At 54.5% G+C, this 23,321-nt stretch overlaps 2 protein-coding genes and 1 pseudogene across 2 annotated transcripts; 1 reads left to right on the forward strand and 2 right to left on the reverse strand.

The window, feature by feature from the left end:
* The first annotated feature begins 8,200 nt into the window (after nt 1-8,200).
* On the forward strand, nt 8,201-11,979 carry LRRC25 (leucine rich repeat containing 25). The gene is made up of 3 exons (XM_036093846.2): nt 8,201-8,348; nt 9,013-9,806; nt 11,551-11,979. The coding sequence occupies exons 2-3, from the start codon at nt 9,022-9,024 to the stop codon at nt 11,687-11,689; spliced, it is 924 nt and encodes a 307-aa protein (XP_035949739.2). The 5' UTR covers nt 8,201-8,348; nt 9,013-9,021; the 3' UTR covers nt 11,690-11,979.
* Nucleotides 11,980-14,531: 2,552 nt separating this feature from the next.
* On the reverse strand, nt 14,532-15,272 carry LOC144378833 (pancreatic progenitor cell differentiation and proliferation factor-like; annotated as a pseudogene).
* Nucleotides 15,273-15,814: 542 nt separating this feature from the next.
* GDF15 (growth differentiation factor 15) lies at nt 15,815-18,733 on the reverse strand. The gene is made up of 2 exons (XM_036093852.2): nt 18,220-18,733; nt 15,815-16,710 (listed from the first exon to the last, which is right to left on the reverse strand). Exons 1-2 carry the CDS (start codon nt 18,500-18,502, stop codon nt 16,067-16,069), a joined length of 927 nt encoding a protein of 308 aa, XP_035949745.1. The 5' UTR covers nt 18,503-18,733; the 3' UTR covers nt 15,815-16,066.
* Between the last annotated feature and the right edge of the window lie 4,588 nt (nt 18,734-23,321).

Below are 23,321 nucleotides of genomic sequence, written 5' to 3' on the forward strand. Positions count from 1 at the left end.
CACAGCTGGGAGCAGGGTCTGGGCCAGGAGATGTTTCCTCTCAGAAGCTGTAATTATGGGTAATTTTCTAACTGCAACACAAAAATTAAAACCCAAACAACACGGGAGGGGAGAAGCCACAGCAGCCGGTGAGCGCTAGAGCAGGGGTGGGAGTCCCCGCCGACACCTGGCGGGAGGAGCAAGGCCCCCAACCCAGGAGTGCTGGGAGGAGGGGGCGAAGCCTCGCTCAGATGTGCTAGGCTCCTTGAAGAGGCAGCAACCGCTTGGAGTTTCAGTTTCCTTTACTCCAAGACCGATCGCCTGGAGGCAGAAGTCCCCGGATGGAGGATGATCCTGGGTTTGAATTCTGGCTGTGCAGGTCCGCTTGTGAGTCTTTGGGCAGGAAGCGACTGAACCCCCAAGCTTGCAGAGCTGCCAGGAGCTCTAGGCGAGAGAAGGGATCCAGGAGGACTGGGAAGAGGAGCCTCAACCAAACCCACAGCACCTGTGTCCATTCTCCACAAGGCTTAGCCTGAGCCAGTACACTGCCCTACTTTCTGTGGGCTCCCGTGCCCACAAATTAAGCCCCTGCCCCTCCTCCCTGCACTTGAATTCCAGAGCCAAACCAGTCATTAGAAATTGGTGTGCTCAGCCCGGGATCAGATCATCCCTGGAAAATCCACCCAGCAACCTCATTGGAGAGGCAGCCTATCTTCTTCCCATGTTAGAGAATGGGGAAACTGAACCCCAAGAGGTACTGAGGGAGTCACATAGGTGACCCAGTGGCAGCACTTCACCCACTGGCGTGCCTGCCCTGTCTGGGGTCTGGGATACTCACTCTGGGAAATTGGAGGCATTTTGTGGAAAACTCAGGCCTGGGGGGGAGGAGCAGGGAGGAGAGGAATGAAGGAGGGGAGAGCCCGTGGCAGCTACAGAGAGAGTTCTGCAGATAAAACCGAGGCTTAGCACAGGGAAGCAACTTGCCTGAAGACACACAGCAGAGAGTGGAGGACCAGGTCCCACTTTGGGGTGCACTGGCAACACCCCTCCCTTAGCTTTCCTCTCCAGAGCTCCGGTCTCTTCCTGTGGCAGAGGAAAGAGTTTCCATGACACCCTAAGGTCCCACTCTCTTTCTGGACCATAAAGGGGAAGGGTCTTTTCTTCCCCATTTGGGAGTCCCTCGGCTTAATAACAACATGGGGGAATGGATGCTTGCTAAGCACCAGAAATTGGGTACTTTTTGTCCATGATCCTGTTGTATGCATCCAGCTCATCCCCACCCTAGGGTCTTTGCAAGGGTGTTCTCCCTGCCTGGGACACCTTCCCCCCAGCCGTTCCCCATGGCCTGCTTCTCTTCATCCTACAGACCTCAGCTCCAGCAATGTCCTCTCAGAGAGGCCCTCCAACCTGGGTCACGTTGGATTTTCCTGAAAATCTTGTTTTTGCACATTGATTTCCCATGTCCTCAGTAATCCATGAGGTCCATGAGGGCAGGGAATTTGAATGTTTTGTTCAGTGCTTAGAGCAATGCTTGGCAGACAGCAGGAGCTCAATAAATACCTGTTGCCAAACAAATGAATTAAAAATTACCACTGTCCCCTCTGTGCTGGGATCCAAGGCCTCTAGTATCCCCAGGGGTCTCAGCCTGACTGTGACACAAACTCTCATTACCATCCTCCCATCATTACCATCCTCCCTATAGCCAGGGTGGAATCTGGAGGTCGGAAGAGCCAGGGACCAATTTTCTGTCTCTACCAAGGCCACCAGGACTTGCAATCCTGAGTATGGCCACACGAGGACAGCAGAGACTCGCAGCACCAACTCCTGAGGGTTCCCCGCAGGCTTCGCCCTGGTGCCCCTTTGGAACAGCTCTTGAGACCTCAAAGTTTCAGGCTTGGAATGTTGTTAGCTTCTCTTGATCTTGCCCATGCCCCCAGGTCAGCTTCCAAATATATACTTACATTTTTATGTGTTGAATTATTTCATAGCAAGAAAGGAGAAAAATACAAAAAAAACCCCTCCCAGTTCCCTACCACCCCAAAAAACTTCCCATTTTGAACTCTGACTGGAACATCTTTTGTTTCCCCTTTTTTTTCCTGCATTTTTTTTCCTCCAGAAATCTTCTTTGATTAACCTTTCAAAACTGTGAACCACCCCGTCTTGCTCTCCAAATCCCCCTACACTCTGTTTAACTTTTTCTCCATTGAACTATTATTTCCTAACCACTTTTAAATTTGATAATTTATGGTTCATGGCGCCCTCCCCACTGGAATATCAGCTCCTCAAGGGCACGAGTTTTGCTGCATTCAGTAGGCACTCAGTAAATATTTGAGGAAGGAATGAAATCTTACCAAAAATAAATATGTGTGTCTTGCTATGAAATAATGCAACATTTGCAACATTCCAAATAAAACAAAATACCCTCCTTAGCCCACAGCCACAGGCAATCACTATCATGAACTCAAGTCCAAATCCATGTATCCAGGAGTGACATAGAGATTCATTGCGCATCTTGGAATGGTTCTTCAGAACCTCCCAGGTAGATGCAGACAAATGCATCTTGTGTTTGAGCACAGTGTACCCTAATGGTCAACCACACAGATTCTGTGGTTGACCCTCGGTTGCTGTTGCGCCTTGGGCAAGCTACTCAAACACACCATGCCTTAGTTTCCCTGTCTGTAAAATGGGGGAGGGGTCTTATCAGTTCCAATGAACTGGTAATGACAGTTCCTATCTCAAGGGGTTATCGTGAAGATTACATCTCTCTTTTTAAAGTTTATTTTTTATTTATTTTAAAAAATCTCTACACCCAATGTGGGGCTTGAACTCACAACCCCGAGATCAAGAGTTGCATGCTCCTGGGCACCTCGCTAGCTCAGTTGACTGATTATGCGGTGGGCTCTTGATTTTGGCTCAGGTCATGATCTCAGGGTCCTGGGGATGGAGTTCCACGTTGGACTCCGTGCTCAGAGTGAAGTCTGGAAGTCTGCATCGGGATTCTCTCTCTCCCTCTGTGCCTCCCCTCACTTGCTCCTGGGCTCTCTCTTTCAAAAAAAAAAAAAAAAGAGTTGCATGCTCTACCCACTGAGCCAGCCAGGTGTCCCAATCACTCCACCTATCTTAATTTGGGGTCCCTGAGAAGCAGGCCCTAAGAACAGATTCGGGGAACTTCACTGTTTGGGAGGTTGTTCCCCGGAAGCCCCCGGTCCGGGCCGCGAGGAGAGAGAAGGAGCCCTGCAGGGGGCGCCAACGAGCAGGCTCCCAGGAGCCGGTTTCCCAGGGGGCCCTCGGGGCGACAGCCCAGAGCCCGCCTCGGAGATGTCCTACCGGAGGTGGTGGGGAGCTGATGCATTTCTGATCAGCTCGCCTTCCGTCTTGTGGTTGAGGGCTGTCCCCAGGAGGGCCCTGTGGGCCAGCAGGGTGGCCTCCCACCGCCGGAGCGGCCCTCGGCTAAGCAGCGAGCAGGTGGACGGTGCTCGCTGACCGCAGCCGCCTCGGTGCCACGTTTTGTTCGCTCCCCCACCCCCGACAAGAGCGTTCAGTGGCTTCTCAAATTTTACTATAACCGGCGTGGCCGCGTGACCTCAAACAGGCTCTTTCCGCATCATTAAAAATCCAGCTTTAACCTTATGAATTCGATTTTGGTGCATCGATGGGCCCTCATGTACCACTCCCCTTCCTCCATGGGACACTCAGCCTGCGTCCTAAGTCGCCTATGTCCCCCCGTGCCAGGCACACGCTCACGTTCACATCTGCTTCTCGGCCCTTGCCACCCCACAGGGTGGTTTTCACTGTCTGTCTTTTAGGGGGGAGGAGGCCGAGGCGGAGAGAGATTAAGGCACCGGCCCTGGGTCACACGGCCGTGACGCGGCCAAGCCGACCTCAGTCGTTGTTTGCTGGATGCATGCCTGATCTGCGGTTGCCCTGTCTGTCCACAGTTTGCCCCTGAGTCAGTTCTGCTGCCCCAGCCCAGCCCTGTGTTGTCACACCTGCCCCAGGTCCTGCCCTGGTGGCTCCAGAGCCCCTCAGACACCTTAAGATCCCCGGGCCTCTAGATAGCCCCAGCTGCTGGGTTGGGCCTCCTGGGTGGCCTCCGCCCTCCCTCAGGTGAGACAGGCCCCTAAGGGGGAAGCCAGACCCTGAGGGGTGTGGGGGGAAGGAAGTCTGGCATTCAAAGGCTGCACTTTGAACAAATGGGAATGGAAATGGCAGGACAGGGGCTGGGGCCAGAGGTTTGGGGGCCTGGCCCCAGGGAGAATCAGGGCTCGAGAGAAAGGCAGATTTGGGACAAGTGTGAGAGCCCAGGAGCTGGATGGGAGGTGGATGGGGGGGAGGGCAAACCCTTGATCCCACTTCAGCTCCCCAGTCTCGGGCATACTGGGGGCAGGGCCCAGGCTGAGGCCTCCGCCAGCACAGGTGGCTACGTGGGGGTCAGAGGGTGTGAGGCAAATATGGCTAAATTGAGGGGGCCACAGATTGGTGGCCCTGGGTCTGGGTTGTCCCAGGAAAACTGTATATATCTCTACCTTTGTCTTTGTGGGAGATCTCTGTGTTTTCCTGGCTATTTTGGAGGGGTCTCTGAAGGTCTCTACAGGTCTCTGAGTACCCTGGGGTCTTGGGGATTCTGAGCTGTTCTAGGTATCTCTGGGGATTTCTGAAGGTCTCTAGGTGTCCCTAAGGACCTCTGGAAGTCTCTGTGCTGAGAGACTGGCCCTGCCTGGCATTGAGGCTTGTTTCAGACCCAGGCTCTGGGCATGTCAGGCGGGGAGGAGGGGGAGTATGGAGGTGTGCCCTCTGGAAGATTCCGGTCCCCCTCAGGCAGTGGAGCCCAGAGCTGCCCTGCTTCCCATAGCCTGGTCACCACCTGCTGGGGCAGCAGCAACACGGCCCAGACCCCAGGTCCCCCAGGCCCCAGGCCCATCAGACCCCTGGCATGCTCCAGAACCCAGGACCTCCCCACATGCCAGGAATTTCTAGACCCCCAAGCCCCGGGACCTAGGCCTCCCAAACTCCAGACCCCACTAAATGGTCTAGACTCCAGGTCCTGCAGGTCCCCCAGACCCACCTCCAGACCCCACTATCCCAGGCCCCAAGCCTGCCTCCCTCCGCCCCAAACACACACACTTCCTCATTTCCTCCTGTTGTAAGAGGGCTTCGTGCTGGACGCTGCCGACTCCCCCCAGGGTGTGGGGCATGGGGGACATCCACCCACACCTGGGCCTGAGGCCAGCTGCCCCTCTTATGCCGAAGGCCCATCTTTATGTGTGCTTGTTGGCTGAGGCCCATGTTTTCACTGAAGAACATACGTGGGGAGGTTCTCCCTCCCATCTGCCTGATGCTAAGAGGTAACCGTGAATTTTCGTTTTTCATGTTTCATCCAAAGTTTCTTTAGCCAATTGAAATCTAGGAGTTTATTTTTTGGCCTTTTTTTTTTTTTTTTTTTTAGATTTTATTTATCTGAGAGAAAGAAAGAGCACAGAGGGAGAGTGAGAGGAAGAAGCAGATCAACCGGGGCTCAATCCCAGGAGCCTGGAATCGTGACCTGAGCCGAGGGCAGGTGCTTAACCGACTGAGCCACCCAGGCGCCCCTAAATAAATAAAATCTTAAAAAAAAAAAAAAAAAAAGAGTTGCCACCTTCCCTGCTTGCTTCTCGATTTTATTTTCCTCTGCTTCTTCCACCCGTCTCATATTTTCCCGGTAGATCCCGCACGTTGCCGGTCTCTCCAACTGCTACAAGAAGCCCATGAGGACAGGGATTTTGTCTGTTTTGTTCAGGGCCGTATGCACAGCTCCTAGACCAGTGACCAGCACACCGTAGGCGCTTTATAAAGCTCTGTGGAAAAAGATGAATGAGTCTTTCCTTATTGGTTCACAGAGCTCTATCATTTTGTTTTTATGACTCTGAGCCACCCCAGAATGGATGAACTGTTATTCATCTAACCAACCCTTTAGGTTGCTTCCTTTTTTCCACCCTGTATAACAACATTGCAATGAATCATCTCTTAGCTCTGCCATCTTTTTGCCTTCCCTCTTTTTTTAAATGGTTCAAAATACACTTAACATAAAATTTACCATTTTAGTCATTTTATAGTGAACAATTCAGGGTTTTTTTTTAGTACATTTCTAGTGTTTTGCAAGGACCACCAACATCTAGTTCCAGAACATTTCCATTGTCCCAAATGGAAACCCCGTCCCCATGAGCAGGCCCTCCCCCTCGGCCCCCCACCCCCAGCCCCTGGCAACCACCAGTCTGCTTTCTGTCTCCATGGATTTGCCTGTTCTGGACGTTTCCTATCAATGGAATCACAGGCTACGTGGTCTTTTGTGTCTGGCTTCTCTCACTCAGCATCATGTTTTCAAAGTTCATCCATGATGTAGCGTGTGTGAGGGCTTTGTTCCTTTTTCTGGCTGAGGAACATCGCGCTGTATGGATGCACTGCATTTTGTTTATCCACTCACGAGTTAGTTCATGCCCCTGCTGCCCTTCTCATTTTGTAAACGTGAATTATTCAGGAGCATCCCAGAAGTGGGCTGCTGGGTCAGCAAGCCCAAGTGTTTGTTACTCTGGTGGCCTGTGTCAGTGTGCCTTCCCCTGGGACAGCGCCACAGTGTCCCCACAGCCCCGCGAGCACCAGACATTATCACACTTATCAAGTTTTACCAGTCTGATAGGGGAAAACAGAGATAGGGGAAACGGTACCTCAGAGCTGTGATTTGCAATTTTTCTGTGAGGAGGGAGTACCTTTGGGTGTGTTGAAGCAACGACTTGCAACTTTCTATAAAGTCTCAGTTCAAAACCTTTGTTCAATTCCTCTGAGTTCCTAGATGGAAAGGGGCAGAGTTTGAGGAGAGGGGAAAGCATGGGCGAGTGAATTTCAGCTTCCCACAGTCAAGGAGAAGGCTCTTAGGGGCGCCTGGCTGGCTCAGTCGGTTAAGCGGCTGCTTTCGGCTCAGGTCATGATCCCAGGGTCCTGGGATTGAGCCCCACATCAGGCTCCCTGCTCGGCGGAGGGCCTGCTTCTTCCTCTCCCTCTGCCTGCCGCTCTGCCTACTTGTGCTCGCTCTCTATCTCTCTGTCAAATAAATAAATAAAAATCTTTAAAAAAAAAAAAAAAGGAGAGGGCTCTTAGCATTTATCCCATTTTACAGATGTGGAAACTGAGGCACAGAGTGGTTAAAGTTGCACCGTGAGTCAGTGTCCGGAATGGATTTGAACCTGGTCTGCCTGATGCCAGGACCCTGGTAAGGCTGAGACACTTCCCTAGCCCTTAATCTCCTCCTTAATCTACTTTTGTTACTACCCTTTGGGTCTGACTCAAGCCCCCCTCCTCCTCTGGAACTCTGGCCTCCTCCCCAGGTTCCCCATCTCCAGACACCAGGCTCACTCTGGAGGAATCTTTTAACACAGTACCCCTCCACTGCTCACACATCTTCTTTGGCTCCCCATGGCCCTGGGAATAATGTCCCACTCCTCAGCCTGGTGTCTGAGGCCAGGACTGCTCACCCCCTGCCCACACCACCAGTTTCTCCTCTCAGCCTGTCCACTCCAACCACTCCACTCCTAAACACACTGTCCCAGCCAGCCATGCTTTCTCAAGCTGCAGGGCATCTGCTCCTATTGTGACTTCTGCCTGAAATCTGCCACGCATTTGTTTCTGCCAGCTACTGTGACTCATCCTCCAAGCCCCAGACTCAACGTCTCCTTCCCCAGGGAACCCTCCTCACAGCCCCTTCCAGCATGGAGGCATCGCTCTACCGGAGCAGGAGCTCTGAGTCTGTGGGGAAGGCTAGCAGGTTGGAGAGTCACAGGCAGGCTTTAGGAATCCTTGGCAAAACCCTACTCATGTGTGGAAGCCCCAAGTCTAATGCTTCCTCCTCCAGGAAGCCTTCCAAGATTCTGTCCCTCTCTCTGACCTGACCTGACTCCACTGGACTGGGTCTGTCTGTGTCCAGCTCTGTCCTCTCCGAAGACTGGGTGCTTCACCAGAACCTGGCCATACTGGGGCCTTTTGGAAGTTCAGCATGGGTGATTGTTGAACGAACAAGTGAACACGTGGGTTGGGCGTCAACTGAGCTGACACCAGGAAGGGAGTTGATGAGGTAGCAGTCGGTCGGTTAGGGTATTAATGGGGGACATGTAGTCACTGGGTTCCAGCAAAAGAGAAGCAGGTCGCCCCTCCCCCTCCCGTGAGAATCCTGGGCCTGAGGCCTTGCAGGGGGCGGGTCTCTGTGTCTTCATTCTTCCCCTCAGCATTGAACCCGGACACCAGTTCCTCTTCCCCTGAGTCGCTGGGTGCAGATCCCGAGGAGCGCCCCGGACCACAGCGGATCCGCGGAGGGTGCTGACTACTTCGGCCCCCACGTCCAGGTGAGCCACCACGCAGCCCCTCCCGCGCCAGAACCTTCCACCCCGCCGAGGCAAAAGCGTGGCGGTGGGACCAGAAAGATAGGACGGAGGCGCTAGAACTTGGGTCCGGGAAGGAGCCTCAAGCCAGACTGGAGGGGGTTCCTTACAGCAGCCCCATCCGACCCCAGCCCAAGACTCCCAGCACCCCGCAGTTCTGCGAGAAACAATTAGCGGGGCCCGGGGCAGGCCGTTTCCGGGGCAACCGCTTATTTTGCATATGGTCCCATCTTGGCCAGTGAGGGCGCCTGAAATATTCGTGGTGGGGGGGTGGACGGTGGGGTTGGGGGAGGAATGGGCGACTTAACCCGAAGGGGCTCCACTGGGAGAAGGGGAGGGGCCGACTGGGCCGGGTCTCCTCCTCGCCTTCCAGGACCGTCAGGCACCGAGATTACTTACGTACCCAATCCCCAGAGGGGGAGACTGAGGCCAGAAGCCAGAGCCATCCAGAGGGGCGGCAAGCGAGGGCCTGTGCTTTACCATTTCAGAAGCAGCCTGGGCCACTCTGAGATGATGATGATGATGATGATGATGATGATGATGATGATAATAGTAATACAACACAAGCAGTGAGGGTGAGGTGATCACAGGCTAAAGTCCGGGCTTGGATTCTGGTGTCTCTGCCCAGGTTGCTTGAATGGGGGGCTCCCTGGCGTGGATGCTGTTGTTGCCCCTGCTGCTGCAGGATACAGGCAGCCAAGTCTTTTCCTGCAACGTGTCCTCCGGGATCGTGGACTGGAACACAGCGTTCACAGCCATATGCCTGAATTTCAGTGGCCAAGGCCTCCGACTGCCCCAGAACCAGTCTCTGCAGGCCACGGACCTGCTCTACCTTAACCTGTCTGGGAATAGTCTTCAAAAGCTACCACTGCTCTTCTTTAAACTCCTGGGAAATCTGAAGGACCTAGATGTGACAAACAACCCACTGACCTGCGTGGACAGGGAGCTGGCCATGAGCTGTACACTTGACCTGAAGGCTGACTGCAGCTGTGTCCTAAAACCCTGGCACCTGGTCCGACAGGACAACTGCTCCAGCCGGCCACCCCTCAAGTGCCGAGACACAGCTACTGGTGCCTGGCGCAATGTCTCTGCCTTCCTGGAGGCTCGCTGCTCCCCTGGCCTGTCCTTGATGACCATCGGGGCACTGGTGGCCAGTGGCAGCCTGCTCCTGGGGCTCACCATTGCTGGCCTGGTGCTGGCCTGGAGACTCCGGGGACGCCGGAGGGTCGGTAACCGGGACCTGGACAAAACAGGGGCTGCTCAGGGTGGTTGTCGGTCTGGCTCCGGCAAGCAGCCGAGATACAGCAGCCGGGGCCTCGGCCCTAAGCCCCCAGCGGCTGCCGTGCCCAGACCCTCCACCCCTGACTATGAGAATGTGTTCGTGGGCCAGCCAGCTGCCGGGCACCAGTGGGCCGAACATGGGTGAGTGATTCACGCCTGCCTGCAAGACTCTGGAGCCAGATGGCCAGGTTTCTAATCCCTGCACCACCTCTCGTAGGCTGTGTGACCTTGGGCCAGTCGATTTACCACAGGGCCTCTGTTTTCTCATCTGTAAAAAGGAGATAACAGCCCCTACCTCGTAGAGTTGGGGTAAGAATTGAGTGAGTTCCTGTATATGAGACAAGTTTCCTCCTTCGTGACCTGCAAACTGAGTTTCTGGTGGCCAAGGATGGGGAGAGAGGAAGCAAGTGTTCCAGGCAGAATAGGGGCTTCGCAGAAGTAGTCGGTGGCCTGACTCAGATCCTGTGTGACCCAGGGCTATCTCTGAGCCTCTGTTTCAGTCTCTGTAAGATGGGGACAGCTCCCCTTTCCGCATGTCCCTTTGACACATGAGATGTTCAGAAAACTGTGTCCTTCTCTCCCCGACAAAGCCCTGACACCTCTAGATTTGGCTGGACTTAGATGGATGGGTTCAACTTTTCCAGGTTGGATGAGGGAATGAAAGGAATTGCAGGGGGCAGCCCCAGCAGGGGCAAAGGCCTAGAGGTGGGAGAGAATGGAGAATCTTCTGTGAATCGGTTTGAGAAGGCAAGACATCAGAGCTGAGGCTGGAGGTGGCTGGGAGAATCCAAGCAGGAATGGAACAGGGTCATGGATCGGTGTGGGCAGGGGAATCCACAAAGTGGGGAGGCTGGTGGGAAGCTGTGGGTGAGAAATGAGAGAATATGCAAAGCAGATGCAAATAGGGCTCGAAAGCAGAAGTGGCCTGCAGGAGGGGGTTGCAGGCATTCGACTCCCTAAGGCAGCTTGTGCTGTGAGGCTCACCTCGGTCTCGCTGTCACCAAAGCCTCAGGATCAGTCTCCTCCAAAAACATTGTTTAGAATGCGATCTGTCATTCCCACCCTACATTTCACTTGTACAAACAGAGGCTCTGGGAGGCAGGGGAGTGACTTGCCCAAGGTCACACAGTGAGTCTGAAAGCAGAGTCTGACTCCCAGTCCTGTCTATCCCTAGACAAGCATTTATGTGTTTGGAGTGATTCATTCTAAAGCATGAATAACTGATGGACACCACTTGCTCAAACCAGAGTAGGGTTAGAATGTTCCAGAGGCAGGAGAATTCTTCGGGGGGGGGGGGGGGCTTGCCACCATACATAGCTAGACATCACTGAGAAGCTATCTCCTCCCAGACCAATTCCATGGATGCAGAAACTGAGACTCAGAAATTTATTTCTGTATTGAGGCCACAAAGTCTGTTGCTTCAGAGAATCTAGTAAAAACATTTCCCAGCTGAAAGGGCACTGGTTTGGCTCTGGCCACTTGTGTCCATGTGGCTGGTGCCACTAGAGCTTCTGATTTTTCAAGAGGAAACTGAAAAAATTAGTCTAGATTTAAAATTAAAAAAAAATAAATAAAGTCTAGACTTTAATGTAAAAAATGAGCAATTACCTCAACTTTAAGGAAGAAAACAATTTGACCATGGGCTTGAGGTCCTTGGACAGGAGCGTTACAATGCTAAATCCATGGAATCTTCCCTGAATCCCTGGCCCCCACCTCCTTTCCTCAGAGAAAGTTGGGCAGCTGGGAGAACACGGCCCTGTGCCTCAGTTTCCTCGTATGTAAACACTAGGAGGGGACGCAGGCGCCCAGAACTTTCCTTGCCTCTCCAAGCTGACATGCCTACCCCCTGAGTGCTCCCTCCCCTCTCATCTCTCTGTCTCCACAGGCCTCACCCATCAGAGGACAACGACTTCTACATGAACTACGAGGGCCCCGACCATGCCTCCCAGCCTGTCTACGGCAACCTGCGGTCGATGCACCAGACCCCACTTGACGAAGAGGAGTACGTGATCCCCGGGCACTGAGCCTTTGATGCCCTGAACTCCAGCCTGCTGCCTTCTACTTACTTGGGGCATTCTGGCTCTTCCCTGGCCTCAGTCTTCCCACCTGAGGAATGGGGACAGGGAAGGACCGTCCCTGAGGCCCAGGGAAGCTCTTCAGCTCCCTCTCCAGCCCCCGCTCTGCTTCTCAGCTCCCTCAGCTGCTGCAAGGGGGAAGAGGACATGACATGGGGACAGGAGGGTCAGTTTGTGAACGCTGTCATCACCCTCCTGTCGGTATGCAGGCGGTGCTTAATAAACGCTGCTGGCTCAGGGCAAGTGGGTTCCTTGAGGTGGGGATTCCCTAAGCTCCCCAGACCAGATTCTCCGAGACTCCCGAATTGTTCCCCACTCTGTCACTCTCAGGCCCTGTTCCCAGGCACTTGGTACCCAGGCTCAGCCCCCAGGGCAGCCCACACTAGCCCCAGAGGGATCATTATAACTTACGAATGGGACTGTGCCCCTCCCCTGCTCACACACCCTCCGTGGCTCCCCATTGCCCCCCAGGACTTCAGTCTGGTGGTTGAGGCCTGCGTGGTTCTGCCCTACCCCCCTCACTATCACTGTCCTCTCCCATCCTTCTGTCTTTCTGGTCTAGGCCTCCTCACCACCCAGCCCACCTCGCTCCTGAAGTTTTCATTTGCCCGTGCCACTCCTTTTGCCCAGAAAGCCATCCCCTTCCACTTTTTCTCACTCTTAAATATCTTTTTTTTTTTTTAAAGATTTTATTTATTTATTCATGAGAGACAGAGGCAGAGGGAGAAGCAGGCTCCCCGTGGAGCAGAGAACCCGATGCAGGACTCGATCCCAGGACCCTGGGATCATGACCTGAGCCGAAGGCAGACGCCTAACCGACTGAGCCACCCAGGCATCCCACACTCTTAAACATCTTAATACAGGTGCATAACTCTGGTCTGAGTGTCAGGAGGCATGGGTCCAAGTCCTGACTCTGCAGTTAACGGGCCCTCAGTTCCCCCATCTGTACAACAAGGCAATTAGACAGTCTCTGCAGCTGTTTTAGCTTCAATATGCTGAGATGTATTAACTCGTCCTTCAAGGCCAGGTTCAATGCCACTCCACTGAGAAGCCTTTCTCGGTTCCTCCTCAGGCCGAGTTAATAACTCCCAGAGCTCCGTGTATTTCAAGAGTTTTTTCAGACTCATGCCTCAGCTGGGTTTCTTTCTTTCTTTTTTTTTTTTAAAGATTTTATTTATTTAAATTTGACAGAGAGAGAGACAGCGAGAGAGGGAACACAAGCAGGGGGAGTGGGAGAGGGAGAAGCAGGCCTCCCGCTGAGCATGGAGCCTGATGCAGGGCTCGATCCCAGGACCCTGGGATCATGACCTGAGCCAAAGGCAGACGCTTAACAACTGAGCCATCAGGCGCCGCTCAGCTGGGTTTCCTATCAGCTGCTCCCAGCCTGGATCCTGCCAACCCTCCAATCTAGGGGAGAGAGCTGGACACAGACACCCTCAGTCCTGAGAGGTCAAGCCTGGGCTGGAGGGAGGGATGGGGCCAAGGGCTCCAGAGGGAGATGAACGAAAGAGTTTGGAAAAGGCTGCACATAAGAAGGGAATCTGGAGTGGGTTTTGAAGGATGTGTGTTTGAGAAGCAGAGAGGACACGCATACTGGGTGAGGGGACCGGCCCGGTAAGCAGCAACTAGAGGTATGGAAAGGCACACGGGCATAATAATGTTCAGCAAAGGCAACAGCTGTATTTGGGGAGATGCTCATATGGCATCTGCTAGCTTTGGGGGACCCTGGGATTGAGCTTAACTTTGAGGCTCTCTTGGGTTCCCCAACACTTGGGAATGATCTGGGGTGGGAGAGGGCACCTATAAAGGTCTTTAGCTTCCTTGAACCTCTGCATCCCCACCCTAGACACTGTTCAAATGCCCACCCCTGCCCCCCGATCATCTGCCTTCCTCGCCTCCAGCATAAATCAGATCCCAGCCCTCTCCAGCTCCCCCGCCTTCACATCTACCCATGGCTCTTCAAACACACCCACACCCCTCACCACCACCGATGAGATTTGGTGGATTCTGGCCCCCACCCACCTCTCTGACCCCACCTTCAACAGTTTTGCGGCTGAACACTGAGCTTGTTCCTACCTCAGGGCCTTTGCACCTGCTGTTCTGACTTCCTCAAATGCCCATTCCCCAACTCTCCCCTGAGTCCTGTTCTTCCTCCAGGTCTCAGTTCAGATGCCATCTCCTCAGGGAGGCCCCCTCCCCCAACCGTCTAAATCACCTCTGCCTCCACTCATTAGTGCACTCCCTGGGTTGACTCCACAGCACAATTCATACTGCAGTCCACCACTTTCTTATTATGTATCTTTGTACTCATTTGTCTTCCTCACTCGACTGAGCTTAGATGGGGTGCTTTTGCCTGTCTTGTTCCTTCTTTTTTTTTTTTTTTTAAGATTTTATTTATTTATTTGACAGAGAGAGAGATAGCGAGAGCAGAACACAAGCAGGGGGAGTGGGAGACAGAGAAGCAGGCTTCGCCCAGCAGGGAGCCCGATGTGAGACTCGATCCCAGAACCCTGGGATCATGACCTGAGCCGAAGGCAGACGCTTAACGACTGAGCCACCCAGGCACCCCTGTCTTGTTCCTTCTGTGTCCTGAGTGCCCAATCAAGACCTGGCACAAAGCGGGCATTTACTGAATACATTCATGGGCACCTACAATCATTCAGGTCTGCCTCTGGGTGGCAGCATTCACAGGGGACACACCTCACTCACTGCTGGAAGGAGGTACTCTGTCCCCCAGGCCCCCGTAACATTTCCCTTTGGAGATTCTCAGGGTGAACAGGCAGGTGGGAAGGGGGGACCTGGCACATCTCAGGGATTCCAAGATCCTAAGTAGGAAGACTATATAACATGGGAGATGCCGTATGCACAAAAATGTTCTTCACAACATATTTATCTCCTCCTGTTTTTTTTTTTTTTTTTTTTTCTTTTTTAACTGGCTGCTTGGAGTTTATTTTCTACTTGGTGCAAGGCACACAATTATAGGGTGTCAGGGAGGCATGCATGTGGTGTGGATAGTAAAGAGTGGGGTTCTCTCAACTTCCTTTTTGGTGTTTTGATATAAAAAAAACCCAACTGCTTCTGCTTGCTGCAGCCTGCCTAGTCTGGGGGGGGGGAGGGGAAGGGAGGAGAGGGAAAGGGCTCTGATTAGCCTAGCGTCTCCTGAGGCCTGGTGGCTGGGGGTGGCCACAGGACTGGGGCGGGGTGTTGGCTTTGCCAGGCTGGCCACGGAGCTGCTTCCTCACAGCTTCCAGAGCCAAGTCATAGGTGATCCGGCCGCTGGAGGCCTGGAGAGATCCTGAGGGTTCTGGGGATTCCCAACACTGTAGTCATGAACAGGAGAGTGGACTTCCTGAAAAAGAAGCTTGCCCACCAGTGACCCGGGTTAGCCTTGGGGAGACCCGGGGTGGTGAGCGATGGCTTCCCCAGGATACTCTGCACTTCTGCAGGAGCTGTTACTGGAAATGGAACCCCGACGGTGCCGGTAATGGCCATGCGTGGTCTGGAGCGAGCGGATGGAGGGGATGGCTGCCATGCTGTTGCTTGTGGGCTGGTGGAAACCAAGCGCAGGCAGAGCCCCAGAACTCCCAGTCGCCTTAGCTGCACAGGGCGTGGCCCTCCTGGCCCTTGGAGGGAGGTGCCCCCAAAAGAAGTGATGGGACTCTTCTAGGTCGGGGGCAACATCACACACAATACACTTGGCTACAGATGGACATGACTCTAGGCTGCCTGTGTTTGGAAAGGTGACTCCAATGCAAGGAGAGACTGCACGGCGGTGATAGAGACAGGGCCATATAACTACAGAAACAGGAATACTGAGAGATGAGATATGGAGGGAGACTGCCACCCAGAAACAGAGACACAAGGAGACAGAGAAGCAGAGACAGAGAGAAGGGTTGTCCTTGAGATGCATTGGTGTCATGAGCACCATCCAATTGCCTGACATGCCAGACGCTCCACCACGCATTCCCTGAACGGTTCCACTCACCCTGATACCAGGTCCCCTGCGAGAACTGAGGCCAAGGAGGGGAAGGTTCTTCCCAGGGTCACACAGCTTCATCCTGGACACCACGGGGCTCAGGTCAGACAGCTTCATTTTTATTACCACAGTTTAAATAAGTGCACACCGTCAGACCAGCCCTCCCTAGCCCTCCAGTCCCCAGGGAGATCATCCCAATAAATTAATAATAAATACAAACTTATAAATACAGAGGTTTGAGCGGGACGGGGTAGACAGCAGTGGTGGGAATCGGGCATCTCAGGTCCCACAAGCCCATTCGACAGGCAAGGATCTCTGATCACGAGCCGTAAGTGAAAGACTAGGACCGCTCATACGCAGTGGCAGTCCTTGGCCACGAGGTCGTCGAAGGGCGTAAGCGACACGCGACCCTCACTGTCTTGGTGCATGAGCACCACCGGCTCATAGCTGGCGGGCACGCAGCACGGCGCAGGCGCGGCGTCGGGGTTCAGGCCGTGCAGGCGCGCCTGCATCTGCGCGTGCGTGTTAGCCGATCGGAACTGACTTGGGCACGCGCCAATACACATGCGCACGTCTAGCTCGCGAGGCGCCACCACCCAGTTGGCCCAACCCAAGTCCTCGAGCGACGCGCGCAGGCTTTGCAGGCGGCAGCAGCGCCCCTCCCCGAGGGGGCAACCGTCCCCGGCGTGCGCATGCGCGTTGCGGCGCCCCCTGGCCGCTCGTGGCCGCCAGTGCAGCTCAAGCTGGGGACGTGCAGAAGGCAACGTCGCTCCCAACCGGTCCCACGGAGGCAACAGTCGCAGGCGTAGTGTGGGCGCCCGGGAACCTCCAAGGCTGAGTTGACGCTGCAGCGGCCGAGTCACGTCCCACGAGCTCGGCTCCGTCGGGGACAGCTTGAGCAGCGCCCGATGCAGGCGGGAGGCTACGGGGAGCCCCTCAGTCAGGTCGGCTCGGGCGATGCGCAGGTGCAGGTGGCCGCCCGGTCCAAGTCGCACTGAGGAAAAGAGGAAAACAGTCAACCACATGCCTACTGTGCGCCAGGTGCCGAGAGCCCATTTCGTCCCCCGCGCCAAGCTGCATCCCACCTCAGGGCCTTTGCACAAGTTGCTTCCTCTTCCAAGCACACTATTCCCCTGAATCTCAGCATGGCAGGCTACGTATCCCTCCACCCTGCCTAAAATAGGCACTGCCCTATTTTATTATTTCATTGCGTATCATTTCATCTTCCCTACTGAATCCCCTCACCAGGGATTTCTGTCTGCTTTGTCACCACCATGTCTGGCATACAGTAGGTGCTTAGTAAATACTTGCTGGAATTAGGGCGCCTGGGTGGCTCAGTTGGTTAAGCCTCTGCCTTCCGCTCAGGTCATGTTGCCAGGGTCCTGGGATCCAGCCCCAGGTCGGGCTCCCTGCCCAGCCAGGAGTCTGCTTCTCCATCTCCCTCTGCCCCTCCCCACCTCTGCTTGTGCTCTCTCTCTCTCTCTCAAATAAATAAAATCTTAAAAAAATATATATACTTGCAGGAATTAATGTATACATGATATTTAGAGGGACTAAAATCCAAACACTGGTTCTCCCTCCTGTGGCAGTCAAAAACATTTCATTGAAGGCCTACTAAGTGCTGGGGCTAGCTACTGTGTTTTCAACTCTCTGGGTCTTGGTTTCCATATCTGAGAAATGAAGGATATCTGGATCCTCAGGATTCTCAGATCCCTAGGCTGGTACAGGTGTTGGAGATACTGTGGGGACTAGGGTTTGAGGGCCCTGGACACCGGTCACTAGGCTCAGAGAGGACAAGAGGATTATCTGGAGTCTCACAGATCTAGTAGGATTAGAGCGAGATAGTAGCGGTCCCTCCTGGCCTGACACTCTTCCCCAACGCCTCCCAGTTCCCAGCGTAGCCCAGATCTCCTCCTGCCCTCTCTTTCCCCTAGATCCTCCGTGGATGGGCGAGAAAATATCTCCTCCCTCCCTAAGGCACATGCCACGTGCGACTTCAGCAGTGCCGTGTCAAGGGATTGTGTCAGATTTGGAACCAGTACGGGCACATTCCACCTATCGCTAGGCTGCGCTCCTCTCATCCGCTCCACCTGCTCCTCCTGTCTGCTCCGCCTGATCCCCACTCTCTGGCATCCTTTCTCCTGGATTGCACGCCCTCCCCCATACATCCAAGGACAAGGACCCCCCACCCACCCACTCCCTGCCACCTGACTTTGTCTCTGGGAATTCCAGGCTCTGTGAGCTTTCAAAAGAATCCCTAGCTTCTCTGAGCATCAGTTTCCCCATCTGCGATCTGTAACATCTCACTTTGGCCAAGCCTCACCTTGTCTCGGCGTAAACCAGGCCACCAGTTCCCCCATCAGCCCCAAGGGGAGATGTTCTTGTCCGATTCACAGATGGGGAAACTGAGGCTCAGGGGCAGTCCTGGGCCCCTATGACTCAGAACCACTGGTTAAATGATGGTAGCTGCCCAGGGGACAGAGGTCTCTTAGATTTCACTCACGCTTTGGAGTGAGTATCCGGACTTGAGCTGCACGGACGAGGTCAGGGTTTGAATCAGCCCAGCTTTGGTTCAACCGCAGCCTGGTCTGCAGGTGCTCGTAGCGTTTCCGAAACTCCTGGACTCTGGAGACATCCATGCTGGAGTGCGCGTCTGAGGGTCCCGAAAAGGCCGGGAGGTGCTCCTGGGCCAGAGACAGGGCGCCTCCCGAAGGCAGCCACGAGAACATCAGCAGCATCAGCAGCATAGGAGAGCCGTGTGGTGGTGTCAGTCCTTGTCCAGGCATGCTGGTGCTAGCTGAGCTCTGAACTGAGACACCGGACGCTGCTGGACTGGCCTTTATAATCCCCGGACTTTGTCCGCCCCCGCCTGCCTGGTCCCTTCCGCCCTGGGTGCAGAGTAAACACTCCAGGGACCATAGTTGGCTGAGTCTTGGGCTGCTTTTCAGGGGGAGGCCCTTATGGGGGGGGGTTCTCCTGGAGAAGCGGGGGTACCCACCCCCTAGAAGGCTCTCTGAGTCTCAGTATCCTCTTCTATGAGATGGGGACTTCCTCCGAGCTTGGTGGACTGGTGGGAAGAATGCTTTTGTCAAAGAAGACTTATCAGCCACCAGCTATGTGCTAAATTCCACAGCAGCACCTTAGGTGGTGGCCTTCTCCCTCATGGGATTCTCTCTCTCTCTTCCCGGTTAGGGCCAAAGGCTAAAGATGTTGAAAAACAAAGGAAGCAGAGGAGAAAGGGCCAGAAAGGGCCAGAAAGTACAACCTCAGGCAAGTCAGTCCTCTCCATCCCATCTCTGTTTCTTCATCTGGAAAATGAGAACTGGAGAGAAGTTCAAATGAGATAAAAAGGACAGGGCCAGATGCATAGGAGGTATGTGGTTAACTGGGTGTGTTTGCAGGCACTCATCAGTGTCTGTGGGGGAACTCCTACTCGTTCCTCAAAACCCTACTCAAAAAGCCCCTCCTCCAGAAAGCCTTCTCTGACACTCAGCTGGGTGCTCCCAACCCCCATCCTCTCCTCCAGCCCAGCCTTGACCTCCCAGCACTGAGACTATCTGTGCTTGGCTCTGTCTTCCCCAGACTGGAGGTCCTCTGAAGACTTAGATGGAGATGAAGCTACTCTGGGACACAGTCCCTTGGCTGGGCCCAGAACAGAGATGGCAGGGAAACAGAGTGCTGGGGTTTAGGTCAGGGAGGGCTGGTGTCAGGTCCAGCCACCAGATGGTGGAGGGGCAAGGGGTGCCCTAGAAAGACCCAGGTCTTCCCGTCAGCCCCTTCTCCACGGCTCAGGCCCCCTGGCCCCAGCCCCTGTGCCTGCTTCTAGCTTCCTGGCCAGAGAGAAGATGGGCAGCTGTGTGAGGCAGATGGAGGGGATGTGTAAAGTGGGATAGAGTGTGTGTAGGTGAGAGGCACAAGGACGTGCTGGGGGGCCGCACAGCAAGTCTCCCCTGGAGGAACAGGGTCAGACCTCCCCACACCCAGCATGCACCCACTGGGGAGACTCGGGCCCCCCTGAGTCTCAGTCTCAGCTTCTAGGCGTGAGATTATCACCCAGCTATGGGTCCAAATCTCCACCCCCCCCCCCCACCCCGTGATGCTCCGGGCATTCAAGTGCTTAGTAAACACACTGGTTCCGGCCACTGTCACTTCCATCCTGACAGGGGCTGTTGGGAAAATGGGCCTCTTGCCTCACTAGCTTGGCACACACAGTAAGTGCTCAGTAACAAGGGTTAGAGCAGAGGCCAGGTCCCGAAGGCGAGCCAGAATGCTGAGTAATCCAGACTGGTAGGGACAGGGCAGCGAGGGCCACCAGTGCCTAGATCTGACCTAACCTGGGCCTGAATGGGGCAAAGGGGGCGTTGTCCTAGTAGGCATCCCTGCAAGATCAATGATGGCGAGATGCCAACATTCACTAGCCTCCGTTACTGAATAAGTGAATCAAACCAAGAGGGGGCAAGGAGGTGCGTAAGTTTGTAGAGGGCGACTCCATACTGGAGAGCTCACATACGTCCAGCTCCTGGCTGGCCATCTGTTTTCCTGGCATTTCTAAGCCTGGGATAGGATTCTGAAGTTCCCTCTGTCTAGGACTGTTGACTGTTTTTTCCCCCCAAATTTCAAAGCCTCGTGAAGAGATTTTCCTGACCCAGGTCCCAACAGACTGGACATTTGTCAGCTCCAGAGAAGCTGGCCTGGGTTGACGTTCTGGCCCACTCCTCCCTGGCCGTGACACATGGGACAAAGGGCATCACCTGGCAGAGCCTCAGTTTCCCCGTCTGTAAAAGGTGGTAACGGCACTCTGCGTCAGGGTTGTGGGGACAACACACAGGGAGTGGGAATGTTTGCACACGCTGTGCAGCAACCTGATCATGATTCAGATCCCAGCGCCACCCACTTTGCTGTGTGACCATAGGCAAGTTACTCCAGCTCTCTGTGCATCAGAACAAAGGCAGTGTGTTGTGAGGAAGGAGAATGTTCAGTACAGAAATCTTATTCTTAACTCAGCGCATTCATAACAGCTACCACAGACTGGGCACCGGGTCACATACCAAGGACAGGAATCCCGGTGATTCTGGGCCCCCTCTGCCCACTGATGCCTCCTAGGCCGAGGATGACCCCGGTGGACCCTAACCTCTCACAAAGACACACAAGAAATCACATATTTCAACTGTTTTCATTTGCTTTTTGGGGTGTCGTTTGGACAGTGTCCAGCAGATCCTGGGGTCCCAGGCACGGGGGTTTCGGACAAGGCACTCACAGGAGCTCTGGGCATCAGGGAGAAGGCAAGCAGAGGGGCCAGCGGCCAGCCCCTCCCTTGGGGACAGAAGAGGCCGTCACCTTCAGCAGGAACGTTTTCTCCGAAAGATTTAGGAACAGCTAGAAATCTGAGATGTTAAGGGAGCCCCAGAAACACACCAGGTACCCTCAGGGCAGGCAGAAGGTCAACTCTGTTCCCCGAAATCCTCTGTAGTACCCGGGGATACCACCTGCCTCGGGAGCAGAGAGCCCAATTCCAAACCGGCTTTCTCTGGGGTTTCCTCAAGACGAAGTATGTGGGCCACGAGGGCCACTTGCCCCAGACCCCACCGCGCGAACACTTGGGTGACTCCCACCCAAGCAGTGGGGAGCCAGGGCCACCTCCCAGAGCCTGGGGTTGCTTCTCTCTTTCCTATCCCATTCCCTTTCTCTGTGCCCCATGCATACTGGGGAGGCAGGAACGTCTGTGGGTCTCTGGGCAGCTGAAGGAAGGTTTGGTGAGGAGAGGGAAGAAGAGAAATGGATTTGGGGAAGAAGGAACAGCTAAAGGCTGGACTGGAGTCCCTCAAGATCTGTGAGCCCTCAACCCTCAGCTTGTGACCAGTGAGCCTCAGTTTCCCTGTCTGTAAAAGGTGGTAATTGCACCCCCTCACGGGGTTGGAAGGAGGACTCATAAGCAGTGAGTCAGGGGACAATGGGCACTCAGCATCTGTTAGGAATTGATTCAAGGCATGGCCATTGGCAAGTACCCGCCTTGCCCGAAAGGCTGCCATTCTGACCTGTGGGCCTGGAACCAAAGTGGCGACATTATGGTCAGGCTATGAGACATATCCCAAATGCTTTTTACCCGGTCTTCCTCGTGGCTCCGGCACTCCGGGGGCCTGGATGCTCCCTCCGGGTTGGACAAGGAGCTGAGTCCCAGGCCCCCACGGCGCTTCAAAGACTGTAGGACTCACAGAGGGCTTGGTGCCTTTGGAGACAGTGGGAGTAGGGCCGGAAAAAGCAGGATTTCTCAGGAGCAAAAGAGTTGCTAGGCTGGAGGTTTCCTGTGGAGAAAGAAAGAGAAACTGACCCCTCGTGGGCCTCCTTATGTGCAGGGCACAGGGTGCCAGACCACACAGGATGTCCAGTTTCCAGATTCCTTGGACCCTTAGGATCACTAGACAGCTTCCCTCCCAGGTCTTGGGGACAACTGCGGAGTGGGCCTGTGGTTCTAGGACCCTTGACCTAGTTACTAGGTTACTCTCTGTCTGAGAGGATAGAGGTTTACTTGGAAATACACATCCCAGGTGAGACCAGGGAGGGTTCTGAGCCCTCCCTGGAGCCTGACACCTCCCCCCCCCAAATCCTCCCCTGGGGATCCTAGGTAGCCCAGTTCTCGAGGGCACCTTCTACTGGCGACTTTAGCTGAGTTTGGCCCTCGATTGCCTCAAAGCTGGAACCAACCTGAGCGGGTTCTGCCCAGCTTCCCTTACTCCCACATGCAGACCCCTAGCCAAGGGCAAGAACCATGCCCTCCTGGCACCTGCCTCTCTGGGTTCCGCAGGGGCTGAACCCTTTCTCACTTTCAGGAGAGTTGCTGGCCCTTCTGGGCCTCAGTTTTCCCATCTGTGATCAGGATGGGGTTATAACAATCCCACGTTGGCCGAGCCCCACCCTGTCTGGCCACAAATGAGGCTGTTAGCTCCTTCATCGGTCACGGTGGGGGATGGGATATTCCTGCCGAGTTCCCAGCTGGTACAGCAGTGTTTTTCTAAGACACGGAACCACTGGTTGGATGTGGGGACTGCCCAGAGGGGTCTCCGAGACTTCACCCACACTTCAGGATGCGGTTGGGGTGTGAGTCTTTCAAGTTCTTGGTCAACGGCAGCATGGGCGGGGTGTCCTTGAAGTGTTTCTGCAACTTCTGGAATCTGGGGACATCCAGACTGGACTGCATTTCGGAGGGTCCTGGGAAGGTCGGGAGGTGCTCCTGGATCAGGGCTAGGGCATGCCCCAGTGGTACCCCCTGGGGTGTCAGCAGCATCAGGAAGAAACGTGATGGTGTTGGTTCCTGCCCAGGCATGGCTGTGCTCCTTCCTCTCTGAGCTGGGACTGACACTGTAGGACCAAACTTTATAGTCTGAACTTACCCATCCCAGCCTCCCCAGCATCTCCTGCCCACCCCTGTGTGCAGACTAAACTTACTTGAGAGGTCACAGTGGGGCCTGGTTGCAGAGATGTGCTCCTGATGAAGCTGGGGCACCACTTGGAGCCTCAGTATCCCCCTCCGTAAAATGACAACATCAGCTCAGCCTGGTAGACTGGTGGAAAGAATGCTTTTGTCAAAGAAGACTTATTAGCCACCAG

Source organism: Halichoerus grypus, chromosome 1, assembly GCF_964656455.1.
Source record: "Halichoerus grypus chromosome 1, mHalGry1.hap1.1, whole genome shotgun sequence".
NCBI classification, from domain to species: Eukaryota; Metazoa; Chordata; class Mammalia; order Carnivora; family Phocidae; genus Halichoerus; species Halichoerus grypus.

Coding starts and splice junctions, on each gene's coding strand:
- LRRC25 (XM_036093846.2), top strand. CDS start 9,022: ATGGGGGGCTCCCTGGCGTGGATGCTGTTGTTGCCCCTGCTGCTGCAG. Junction 9,807..11,550: donor CACCAGTGGGCCGAACATGG/GTGAGTGATTCA, acceptor CTGTCTCCACAG/GCCTCACCCATCAGAGGACA.
- GDF15 (XM_036093852.2), bottom strand. CDS start 18,502: ATGCCTGGACAAGGACTGACACCACCACACGGCTCTCCTATGCTGCTG. Junction 16,711..18,219: donor CCGGATACTCACTCCAAAGC/GTGAGTGAAATC, acceptor TCTTTTCCTCAG/TGCGACTTGGACCGGGCGGC.